The sequence below is a fragment of the Coffea eugenioides genome, chromosome 9, assembly GCF_003713205.1.
Source record: "Coffea eugenioides isolate CCC68of chromosome 9, Ceug_1.0, whole genome shotgun sequence".
NCBI classification, from domain to species: domain Eukaryota; kingdom Viridiplantae; phylum Streptophyta; class Magnoliopsida; order Gentianales; family Rubiaceae; genus Coffea; species Coffea eugenioides.
This window is the reverse complement of record NC_040043.1, coordinates 41,501,513-41,514,373: the sequence shown is the minus strand read 5'-3', so window position 1 is coordinate 41,514,373 and position 12,861 is coordinate 41,501,513. Positions and strand designations below refer to the sequence as shown.

At 38.9% G+C, this 12,861-nt stretch overlaps 2 protein-coding genes and 1 non-coding gene across 4 annotated transcripts; 2 read left to right on the top strand and 1 right to left on the bottom strand.

The window, feature by feature from the left end:
- Positions 1–287: 287 nt before the first annotated feature.
- LOC113782592 (pentatricopeptide repeat-containing protein At2g39620) lies at positions 288–3,796 on the top strand. Its single transcript, XM_027328473.1, has 2 exons — positions 288–3,185; positions 3,304–3,796. Exon 1 carries the CDS (start codon positions 288–290, stop codon positions 2,970–2,972), a length of 2,685 nt encoding a protein of 894 aa, XP_027184274.1. The 3' UTR covers positions 2,973–3,185; positions 3,304–3,796.
- A 689-nt stretch (positions 3,797–4,485) lies between these two features.
- On the top strand, positions 4,486–4,557 carry TRNAC-GCA. The gene has a single exon. It is a non-coding gene; the product is annotated as a tRNA-Cys (tRNA).
- Positions 4,558–6,079: 1,522 nt separating this feature from the next.
- LOC113783338 (elongator complex protein 1) lies at positions 6,080–11,780 on the bottom strand. Of its 2 annotated transcripts, none has more exons than XM_027329442.1 (6): positions 11,464–11,780; positions 10,589–10,922; positions 7,413–10,482; positions 7,006–7,095; positions 6,607–6,926; positions 6,080–6,505 (listed from the first exon to the last, which is right to left on the bottom strand). In XM_027329442.1, the coding sequence occupies exons 1-5, from the start codon at positions 11,620–11,622 to the stop codon at positions 6,617–6,619; spliced, it is 3,963 nt and encodes a 1,320-aa protein (XP_027185243.1). In that variant the 5' UTR covers positions 11,623–11,780; the 3' UTR covers positions 6,080–6,505; positions 6,607–6,616. The 2 variants fall into 2 exon arrangements, with proteins under 2 accessions (XP_027185243.1, XP_027185244.1); XM_027329443.1 differs by having other exon boundaries at positions 6,080–6,491.
- Between the last annotated feature and the right edge of the window lie 1,081 nt (positions 11,781–12,861).

Below are 12,861 nucleotides of genomic sequence, written 5' to 3'. Positions count from 1 at the left end.
ATGAACTTTAGCATATAAAGATCAGTGGTCTGACTATTGCAGATTTAATTGATGAGAATTGTTGTACCATGTAATTATGTATCTTCCTTAGTTGCGTTGCATGAACCAAGAGGAGCCATACTTGCTCGTCTCGTCTTGTCAGTTGTCACATGCTCTTTGCTTTAATCTAAAAGCTTAGATCAATGGCAGTTAGCAGAATTATCTCGCTCCGCTGTATCTGGTGACTAGTTATATTCAATCAAAACTCAAAAGGAACCATGACAAATAGGTTTGCCTAGGTGAGGAAGATGTTTATGAGACATGCTAATTCAAAGTTGAAGCCGCACTTACAATCCCTTTCAACACTAGCCAGCAGTACCCCATCTTTATCCTTCACCAAACCTCAAAATTTCCCCAACCACGAAAACCTCCTTGGCCTCCTGTCCTCCTGTAAAGACCTCAAGAATCTTGAGCAAGTTCATGCCCTTTTGATCACCGCTGGACTCGGTTTTGACATTTCATCAAACACCCACCTGATCAACCATTACTCTTCCTTCCAAAAATGCCAACTTTCTCGATTAGTTTTCGATTCCTCGCCAAACCCTGGTGTGATTTTGTGGAACTCAATGATCAGAGGCTACACAAGAACAAACCAATACAAAGAAGCCCTCCAACTTTACCGCGTAATGGGAGAAAATTTGGTCCGGCCAGACAATTACACTTTCACTTTTGTACTCAAAGCCTGCACTGGAATTTTAGATTTAAAAGAGGGTAATCTTGTTCATCGAGAAATAGTCAGAAGAAGGCTTGAAAACGACGTCTTCATTGCTACTGCACTTGTCGACATGTACTGCAAATTTGGTGATTTAGAGTGTGCCAGAGAGGTATTTGATAAGATGCCTAGCAAGGATGTTGTGGCTTGGAATGCTATGATTTCAGGTCTATCGCAGAGTGTGGAGCCTAATGAGGCCTTGGAACTTTTTAAGTATATGCAGTTGGGCAGTAGGGTGGAGCCTAATGCTGTCAGCTTGTTAAATTTGTTTCCCGCAGTTTGTAAGCTGATGGATGCAAAAGCTTGTATGTCCATACACGGTTTTGTGTGGAGGAGAAATTTTCCAACTACTGTTTTGAATGGGTTGATTGATGCGTATGTGAAATGTGGATATTGTAATGTAGCTCGAATGATTTTTGATAGAATGGCGGGGAAAGATGATGTCACGTGGGGGACAATGATGGCTGGCTATGCATACAATGGGTGGTTTTGTCAGGTTTTGGAGTTGTTTGATTGTTTGAAGAGGAAGAATCTGGAGATGAATAAGGTTTCAGCTGTGAATGCTTTGTTGGCAGCCTCTGAGATGAGGGATTTTGAGAAGGGGCTGGAAATTCATGATTATGCAGTAAGACAAAGGATTGATTCGGATGTTATGGTATCTACTTCTCTGATGACCATGTATGCAAAGTGTGGAGAAGTAGAGAAGGCGATGGAGTTGTTTTGGGGGATTCGAGAAAGGGATTTAGTTGCTTGGTCAGCAATTATAGCTGCTTTTGCACAATCTGGCAATTATGAAGAGGCTCTCTCTGTTTTTCGGGAAATGCAGAATGAGAAATTGAAGGCTAATGCAGTGACTTTAGTGAGTGTTCTTCCAGCTTGTGGTGAATTATATTGTGTGAAGCTGGGGAAGAGCTTGCACTGCTATGCTGTCAAATATGCTATTGACTCTGATTTATCTGTTGGGACAGCCCTAGTTTCCATGTATGCAAAATGTGATATGTTTTCTTCAGCATTGATTGTGTTCCATGGACTGCCAAATAAAGAGGTTGTTACATGGAATGCTTTGATAACTGGCTATGCACAGGTTGGTGATCCTTACCATGTGATGGAGATGTTTTCCAAATTAAGATTAGCTGGGTTACACCCCGATTCTGGTACAATGGCTGGTGTGCTTCCAGCTTGTGCCGTATTAGGTGACCTATGCCTAGGAAGCTGCATCCATGGACAAATTATCAAATACGGTTTTGAGTCAAACTGCCATATGAAGAATGCTCTAATGGATATGTATGCCAAATGCAGAAGCCTCTCATCAGCTGAAGTCATATTTAAACACCTCGAGTCCTTTAAAGATGAGGTATCATGGAATATAATGATTGCAGGATACATGTACAATGGATGTGCTCAGGAAGCCATTTCTACATTTTATCGTATGATATCAGAGGCTTTCCAACCTAATTTGGTCACAATTGTGAGCATCCTGCCAGCAACAACATATTTGACTGCCCTTAGAGAAGGTATGGCTGTTCATACATGTATAATCCTAAGAGGATTTCAGTCTTATACACTTATTGCAAATGGTCTCATCGACATGTATGCAAAATGTGGCCGCCTAGATTATTCAGAACAAATATTCACTGAGATGAATCACAAGAATACAATTTCTTGGAATGCAATGATTGCTGCATATTCAGTTCATGGGCTAGGTGATCGTGCTTTTGCAACTTTTTATCTCATGCAAGAGAGTGAGGCCAAAATTGATTCTATTTCTTTCATTAGTGTCTTGTCTGCTTGCAGACACTCAGGATTAACCAAAGAAGGTAAAAAAATATTTAACTCCATGAAGCAAAAATACGGTCTTGAACCACGTTTGGAACACTATGCATGTATGGTGGACCTGTTAGGGCGTGCTGGATTGTTCGATGAAGTTATGGATTTGATAAAACAAATGCCTGTGCGACCTGATGCTGGTGTTTGGGGAGCACTGCTTGATGCATCTAGAATGCATTCTAATCTTAAATTAGGTGAGCTAGCACTGAAAAATCTCACCGACCTTGAGCTGGGGAACCGTGCCCATTATATAGTGCTATCAAACTTGTATTCTCAATCAGGTAGGTGGGATGATGCAACAAATGCGAGATCAAGTATGAAGGGGACAGGACTGAAAAAGACTCCAGGATGTAGTTGGGTTGAAGTAAAGGAGGAGGCCTTGCATATTGTGTAGGTAACTCAGGCTTCTACTTCAGAGCACGAGTCACAAATGAGCTGTTTGGAGTAAAAGTGGCAATTGGGTATTCTTTCCTAATAAGAGCGCTGCCAATCATGTTGATAAAATGACTTCTTGAGTATGATAGCAAAACACAAGCAACAACTCCTCTGCTGTGGACAAGTAGTGGGGTGGCAAGGCAAACTGCCTTCCTTTTTGCCGCCAGAGAAGGTTTGGTGCCTGTTAGAACTGTTTAGATCAAAACTTAGTAATGTCTTTCCTCTGCAAATTTCCTTTGATCTTGATGGTTCTCGTTCTTCCTCCAACTTCTCTCCTTGAAAATTTACAGGATAACGGGAGTACCTTATGATGGTCGAAGGTATGGTGTTCATTATGAAACTCAAGATACTTGTAGCAAATTATGCAACGGTAAGAGAAGGGTCCTAACAAATATAGTGGAAAATGTTGTATCATATTCCCATCTAACGGCTGTAACTTGTTTCAGAACCTGATTTGAGGGTATTGACACAGATCAGACGCACCTTGAATAGGAATTTTTGGTAGGATATAAGCTGCATTTATTCAAATCCATTAGCAACGAGTTTTCTCACACACTGCAAAAATGGAGAACAGAAGAAGGCCCGCCAGACGCGGCGGCTTTCATTCAATTCTTGTTTGCAGAATGGTGAAGGCAAAATTGATATGTTGTTGCTCAAGCCTTGTTCAGACCAGCACTCAGTTTGAAGCCGGACACATCTCCAAAGAAGTCTTGGTTGCTGCCGTCTTGTTTCACTTCTTGTTTAGCTAATTCTTTTACTTATTCATGATAAAGAATTGATGCATCACAAACTTAATTAAATTAAATGTGCCTAAGAATATACGGGATTCGTATTTACAATAAAAAGTCAAGTAGATCCACCCATTCCTCAATCAACTACCCCCTACCCACTCCCCCCCCCCCAACAACCAAAAAAAAAAAAAGAGAAAGAAACATTGACACTCGCAACAGAATTTTTGGATAAACTTTGAATCAATTTTCCTTCATGTCTTGTGGAATCCTAATGATGAAATCGATAATTAGGAGTCCTAATGATGAAATCGATAATTATCAATCACTGGCTCCAAAAGTTTACGAACTTTCACTACCTTACGCAATTATCAAAGGGAATGATAAACAGCTTTGTTTAGTAAAAAAAAAAATAGAAATAAACATTTAGAGAGTGAATAAATAAGAAAATATTTGTTTATGTTAAAAACTACATTGTGTAAGGAAGCTAATAAGAGATTAAAACATGACATTATTCAGAAGAAAAAAGAGAGAAAAAGAAAGCAAGTTAGTCAATTCACTTCATATTAAGGGGCATGTAAGCCATTTTATCATATTTTCAAACGGAAATGTTCATGGTGATTCATAGTTGATCGTTAACTTCTGGGGGTAAATTGCTGATAAAATAAGTTTAGAAGGGTAAACAATTAGGTATGAGGGGAAGTGATCCCACAATGGGCGGACTGCCTCCAACGCAGCACAAAAGGGCCTATAGCTCAGTGGTAGAGCATTTGACTGCAGATCAAGAGGTCACCGGTTCGAACCCGGTTGGGCCCTAAGTGTTTTCCGCCATTGTTTTGCCCATTGCATTCTACTCAAGCACTTGTCGTTTTCTCACGTTCATGAATTTATTTTCAGTGTTAATGATGCTCGAGCACTCTTGTTCTCTTAGGTTGGGCATCATACCTAGAAACACGCACGTAGTAATTAATTCCTCACGAAAAACAAAGCATTCTTCACATTGCTTTGGTAAGGGTGATAGCAGCAATTGATCCCCCCTTTGCGTCCATTTGTTTCAGAGGAAGATATGCTTGGCTCCTTAACTGCCACGGAAGTCCCTCAAAGAAAAGCTGTCAAGGTCCAAGGAGGGGAGAAAAAATCAACAATTTTTCGTACAAATTCTTCTACAAATGGATTGATTCGTTTAAAGATGAAAATGGGTGCCATTGCGAGCGCGAATACATTCCTTAACGGGAAACCTAGAAGTAGTCAAAATAATAACTTCTGGAGTAAAATAGAAATCAAAGAACAAAAGCAAATTCTATTTCTTCGAACTCCAACCTTCAGACCCAGAAAAGGTTTCTTAGCGGAAATTTCTAGTCTACAACCATTTACGCGACGAAAAGATCGTAAGCCCAATTTCCATCTTCACACATTTCAAACCGTGCTTATACTGAATAAATTTGACGTGTATCATTAGGAGAGAAGTTTTTATGCAAGGTACAAATCCTTTGTCCTTTTATCTGAACATGAACCCCATGCTCCTGCAATGTCAAAGAGCTAGTTGCTAACAGATCGTCCTGTTTCCAAATACATTCATCATTAGTCGAACTGCCAGGTCATCTCAGTTTGGAAAGACAAGAAGATTTACCAAGTAAAATAATTTCCTCTCATCTCTTCATAACTAGTATGTCGATGGGTCTGAGGAGGACAGAGATACAAGTATTCATAATACTGAAAGAGTTTCCTAGCGAAATCTAGGATAAATCAACATGAATAGATACACTACAGAATGAAGTGATTACTCGAAAGCCTCCACCATATCAAGCCAATCCTATAAATTCAATAAAGAATGAACCAGCACTTGCAAGCATGGCACCAGCTAGATTAAGCTACAGAACTGAGTGCTAGAAAACAGCATACTCTGCTACTAAAATAAAGGGGCAAGTCTCATCAAAGAGCCCAGAAAATCAGCTGCCAGTCAATTTTTTTCGTTAATAGGATGAACTGCCCATGCTCAAGTGCATACACCGACAATAGATGTTTTGTGATGCCAATGCACGGAACTTTACAACTTGTAAAACCTACCCTCTTTTCAAAAATTTCAGTAGAATCACTTGACACTTCAATGGCCAATTTTCAGAATCAAAGAATTCTCATTTACACAAAACAAGGAGAACTAGAGCACACCAGCTGAACAGAAGTAAATAAACACTATGAAGCAAAGAACAATGAAATAAAAAAGCAAACAATAACAATAAGCAGAACACTTCTCTGTTGCATTAAATCCCACTAAGCTGCTGGATGTGCAAGAGAAAAGCACAAAACATGTTGCCACTATGACATCATAGACTAAAACTTGGCAAAATGTTCATCACTAAAAAATCAAGCTATTCTCCACTACAATAGTCAACTTGAAAAATACAATCTCAAATGATGAAGTGGTCCAGAGAAAGATCAGATAAGGATAAGATATACTTGCAAACCTAACATGAGCCCCCTCAAACTGCACTTTAAACAAATGCCAAGTTAACTTTAAGTGGTGTTAACATCATTGCAAGCCAATTGAATAAGTTTCTGGCGATAAAAATTGGCATGCCTTAAAGCTACAGAAAAGTTAGATTACAAACGAATGATACATTCAAATCTATTCTGCATGACCTCCTTTAGAGTACAGCAGATTCCAGTAAAACGCGGAAGGCTTTGACAAAATAGGTTCAAGTTCCAATCACACAACTTCATGATCTCATCCCTGTCCAATGCAATGCTTTCTGTATCAAGGACACTGGGGACACATGCAAACAAAAATGATCAGAAAAGTATATTCTAATCAATTAAGGTGACACATAATATCATGGAAAATAAACTGAATACAATGCCTATTACCTCTTCATCGTCAAACCAAAACTCTAGACTGCCAAGAAAAAGCTTCCAAATTGTGTACTTCTTTCCTCACTTTCCGAATGTAATGCTCCAAGGAATACACATGGTCATCCATGCTATCAGTCAACATTGCATCTTCAGCTAATTTTACTGCTGCCATTTGGGACAGTTGAAAATTTTCACAAGCGCGTTGCAATTTCCTAGCAAGATCTTCCTCTCCAAGCATCAGAAGGGACATTAAAAGAGATTTAATCTCATGTTTTGCTCCAGTAGCCAAAGCCATTCCATTCAAATGTTCAACCAAAGCCATCTCCTCACCAGGGCTACAAGCATGACCGATTCAAATCTCACAGCTTATAGAAGTAGGAAAAAAAAATCTCAATCTCTGTACAAATCATATACCTGCCAGCACGAATTTTTCCCTTATTTCGCTGACGCCCTCTCCCCTTCGTAGAGGTTGAACTGATTGAAGCAGCTGAACCCCTCCTTGTCCTGCCCATGAAAGATGTTGGGTTAGTTTTCAGGCATGAGGGAAGCTATTGGATGCCACTGACAAAAGTCAATCAGCTCAAAAAGTAACTAGTTCACATTCCGGATGCATTTTCAGTACAAGGGGTCATCAAAGCAAAGAACGAATGCAAAAATAAGAAGTGCAAGATCATCAGCAACAAAAGGAAAAATTCAGTCAATACATATCTAGCAGGCAAAAAATAAATTCAGGGGATTAAGAAATTAGGGGACGTGCACATCCAACATTCTACCCTAAAGTGAACCAAGAGTAGAATAAGCAATATAAGCATGAGGGATACCCAGTGGTGTATGCACTCATTCCACTAAAACTACTGCTCACTTCTGAAGCAGTTTCATCATCAAGCTCAGCTACTGACTGCTCATCTGACCGAAGCTTTGCAGCAAGTAATAACCTCCTCTGTCGAACAGCTAGGTAGCGTGCCACATACTTCCCTACTTTCTCTAAACCCTCCTCATATTCACCAATCAGCAAGTTGGCACATTCAAGACAAGCAATTTTCACTTCTGAAACTAAATCATCCCTCAAGTGAAGGAAGGCAATCCTTAGAGCCTCCTCCCAATCCCTTGCACTAACCAAAAGATCAATACCTGCCTTGACATCACCACAGTACTCCAAGGCTATTGTGGCAGCATCTCCTGGTTTACCAAGTGCCTGGAGCTCCTCGCAGAGTTCATATGCCAGCTGTATTACTTCCTCCTTCCCAGATTTGATCAGCCCAGCAACTGTAAGAACTCCTCTCCAATTACCAGAAGAGCGATAAGCTTTCAGAGCTTTTTCCAAAGAAGAACAACACAAGTAAGCGACAGCAGCATCTTCAAAGGATTTCATTGAACTCAAATGATCTCCCCATGCATCAAGAATTTGTGCTTTTTTAACAGGATCGCTGATGAGTTTCAGACCCAAGGGGAAAAGCTGAGGATAACTTCTCATGAGCCTCATGCAATCTTCATAATAACCATCTCCAGCTGAAACAAGATGTCGCAAAGCATTTTCATACCTTTGCAGTCTAAGGTCAATATTATATTGCATTAATGCAGCTGGCATACGTTCTAATTCTTGAAGAAATGGAAGAAATTCTTTTGGATCCTTCTGTGAGTTTAATGCAACCATAGCTGCTAGGTTCAAATCATAAATTCCTAAAGCAGCTTCAAAAACTGCTTCTGGATCAGACAACCACAATAGATGCTTTAAAGATTCCTCAGCAGAAGGATAATTGTTCCGTCCTGGACTATCAGAACCTGATAGCTCCATTTGTCGGACAAATTTTATCCTTGTCAAAGCCTCCTCAAGAGCTGGAGGTTGGCTTTGAGCCAATGTAGTCAAAATGCAAAGTTCCCTTGAAGGACTTTCCACTATTTGCTCCTCCAGGGCCTTTCTTATCGCCAACAAGACAGCAGAAATCTTGCTGTTACTATCAGAATCGTCAGTATATCCAGATTTTACAGTGTTCAACTCCTTTTGACAAGGTAGCAATATGTAATCCTTATACAACGTCTCCATTACATTTCCATTTGTGATAGCACAAACAAACTCAGTTATATAGCTCAAGTTGTTCACCTGTTTCACAAATTCTGGAGCTGACTGAATAAAGGCTTTCCAACCACAGTGGTCAACAATAACATTAAAGTCTATCCTATGTCGCCGTATCATGTATAACGCATCTCTAAAGCGCCCCTGGACCAAGGCATTGATGATTGAGGCCAGAATCAGTTTCCTTGGGTAGACACATTCAAGATTTCCACGCATTGTTTGAATAATGACAGCAGACTCATCTCCATGTAGCACACCTATAACCCTAGCACCTCTTTCCCATATGTTTATATAGTTTCTTCCATCATCTCCAGTTCTAGTCTTGAAAGCAGGTAGGAAATTCCCATATTTAACAGCCAGTTGTTCATTTTGAATATCCGCAATGTCTACAATAAATAGCAGATCCTGTTTAGTTGAAAGAATCAGATGTGTTATTGATTGGTCTGTAGCATTCGAATAAAATGAGAAACTGCTGCAGTTGTCACATAATATCCTTCTACCGACTTGAAGCCTTCCATTGTCATCAAGTCCAAAAAGTAAAGCCTTCTGTGACATGAACCCCCCAGCAAGAGCCAAAGTCATCCATGGGCATGATGATGAGAAACACATGTCATCACATTTCTGAAGAGGAACCATTCTGTTGCCCCCTAACTTCGACAAATATTGGACAATTTTTCCACCATCAAACTGAATATATGCTGAACATCTATTTAGTGGGCCAGGGATTATTCCAATTACCTGTTCTTCAACAGAAATTTGGTTGGAAATTTTAGCTTGCCAGCCTGTGGATGTTACAGAACCAGGTTTATGATCTTCAGAACACATGACCTGAATTTCTTGCAGGTAATAGGCAGGCAGCCCATCCTTGCCAGAAAAGTTTCCTAATGAGCAATTAACCTGATTAAAGGTAAAATGAGAAACACTAAGAAGTACATGTGAGTCCAACCATGCCAGGTGAGTAAAAGATCCAAATCCAATATCACATGAGGCAGCCTCAACACTGACTTCAGTGCCTTCTAGCTCCTCCCACATATCTATTTCAGGAAGCTCTACAATACACAACCTGCCATCTGATAAAAATGTGGCCAGGTTATGTTTAGAACCGTGAGAAAAGAAAGCCATATTTCGAACTGCACTGGGAAATTTTAAACTAAATAAATACATAGGAGGGGGGATCAGAGAAACAGAAAGTGGGGTGACTAGTATCTTGGAGTCATCAATTACAAATGCTGTTGAGTTATCCATTACAGCTGTGATCCACATGAAATTGTATATCATTATCTGGCCATTGACAGTCCAACTTATCAACTGTAGTGGCTTTGTTGGATCCCAGATGAATTTAACTCCATCCTGCTTTAAGTATCTAATCTCTTGTTTCAAATACCAATGATTATTATTGAAGAACCAAATCTTGATAGACTCATGATCTTCACCTCTAACCACAAATGCAAGAAGCTCAGAGTTACAATTCCACTTCAAAGAGTCTACCTTTACATCAGTGTTATCATTAACACCAAATGAGCTTCGTTGCAATCCATTCTTCTCAAAGAAAACTATTGATGGGGACTTCTTTTCTTCCCTTCGATCATAAACAGATGCAATTTTTGCCCCACTGGGCATCCAGTCCAAAACTGCTCCCATGAAACCCACTGGTTCTGAGACAGAGTGAAGTGCACCTGAATCTCGTTCCCAAACTTTAAGTTTTTTACGTAAGGGAAGTGCATCATGCTCTTTGCTTAGGGTTGCAAAGAATTTGCCATCACCTCGCCAAGAAATGGGACTCTCACAAGAATAGTTGGAGGAGACAGCTGGTTCATCTGAAAGAAAGGGTAGATTATCAAAAGGCTTAATTACCCACACCAACTTGATATGAAGAGCTAGCAGTGTAAAAAAAGATCAAGTAATATAGGAAGAAGTCCTTACGTACGTCAACATCCCCAGGATGATCATCCAGTGCCATCTCATATAGCACATCCCAATCATGCGTCATCACTAGTATTTGACCGAAACCAGTAATTACACCAAGCAAATCTCCATCTGGACTAGGCGAAATGCACTTTATGCCACCCTCCACTCGTCCGACCACTTCTGTGGTACTATCATCCACAACATATAGCAAGAGAAGCCCATACGAAGTCCCAATTATCAGTGCTTCCTTCTCCATCAGATAATCCATGGAAGTAATGTAATCTCCCGGTTCCATATCAATAGAGTCAACTGCTGCAGATAATGAAGCTGAACCCCATGTTCCTTCATTCTGGCACAAAATCCTACATGTCAGATATGTCTACACTCCTCTTTATACACATGTAACAACTACCGAAACAAGCAGCTGGAAGTGTAAATATTCAGCCAAAGACCTTTTAGATGGCACTGATCAGTTATTAGGGGGTTAAAAAAAGAAATAAAGAACGAAGTCCTCGTAATTGTATTGGTCAGCTTGGTTCCGGACCTCTAAATGGGTAGGGAAGCTTTGTTCTTTTGCAAAATCTTGATCATTTACAGGGACCTACCTCTCGTGCCACTTTTTGGAATTCACTAATCCATTGTTCAAACCCTCCGTAACAACCATCATTGATAATAGGCGTAAATGATTTCATATCTAATCGCTACTACTTTCATGCATGCCAATTAGCACAAATTGAATTAAAGCCCTGCCTTTTTCTTTACTCAATTTGTCAAGGTTAAAACTTTTTTTTTACAACAATAATTCAAATCTTCCGCGCCAAAGCGAAAAGAAGAATACGATAGACAGTACAAACTGAAACGAAAAACGATGCAGAGGAAAAAGAGATTACTTGAGGAGATGGAATATGAGTTGTGTATATGAAGTTGGCCGAGGAAGCGAAGAAGATACGGTTGCGTTCAATATCAAATGCTGCAAATTGGACAACTTCATCTTCCGAGTGTAATTGAAGCTTCGACGGTAGCTCCCATGAGAGCTTCAGATTATTCATTTCTACTCTAACGAAGTTCTATCAACCAGATGAAAGCCTAACCAGAACCCTAGCTAAGAAAGATTCTCATGAGCATGAAAAAGGATATAAGCTCTGCGAAATACTCCAACTGCTGAGGTTTTATTGACAACTAGGGTATAAGCACTGAGAAAAGAAGAGGTTTGCTCCTGTCGGACGACCAAAAATAAATCATAATAATAGAAGAATTACTCCTTAATGAGGTTTACAATTTAAAAGGCTGTCTTTTGAGTTTTTTTTTTTTTTTTTTTTGTAAGTGCGAGTTTTGGAATTGCAAATAGTAATATGGAGTACAATAATATAGGATCACAATTGATGTACACTTAAATTTCAATTCTTTTCTTCAAAATATAGATTCTAATGGTTCAAATTCAACCGGTTAACCTTAATTGTCGCTCACGCCAAAATATGTCGCTCACGCCAAAATAAAACTGTTGAAATATTTAATTATAAATTCTATTTTGAGAAGTTTTATGTTGAAAAAAAGTTATGCTACAAATTAGTGATATAAATTTATTTTAAATTGAGCATTACTGCTGGACAACGAAAGATAGATAACGTAACAATATATTGAATTGAGCAAAACAAGAATTTCTTGTACAAAATAAACAACAATTCAAAGAAAAGTAAACACTTCTTTGATAAAGGATTCGTTTGCATATGAATCATATCTACTGAAGCCAATAATTTCAAGTTATCTTTGTTTTCAACTTTCAAATAACCTTTTCTCCATGAGTAATTTTTTGTTTATTTTTATACCATTATTTTTTCCATGATAATTTTGTTGAGCAACCTTTGTTTCTCTTTAATAGCTTTTTCAAAATTTTCAATTTTTCTTGAGTTATCAATGAACCTTGATTGTCCCAAGTTACAAAATGCAAGCGTGTGAGAATACTCGTAACAAGTTTTTAGTTCTCACAATTAATATTTATTAGCTACCATAACGAGAATTACAATCTTCTACATTTCATAAGAAGGTTTAGCTTACATCCTAGCTAATTGGACTCTATAGAAGCATCCTTACAAGGAGTCAAGACTCTGTCTCAACTGTGATTTGATACTATCATCAACTTATAAATAACTGTTTCATAAAAAAACTTATAAATAACAATAATTTCTATGACTCTTGAGTTGCAATTATATTCTTACACTGAGTCAAAAGTACGGGTCTCAAACACGTTATAATAGCAACTTCGCATTGATTTCACTATAAACTTCTTA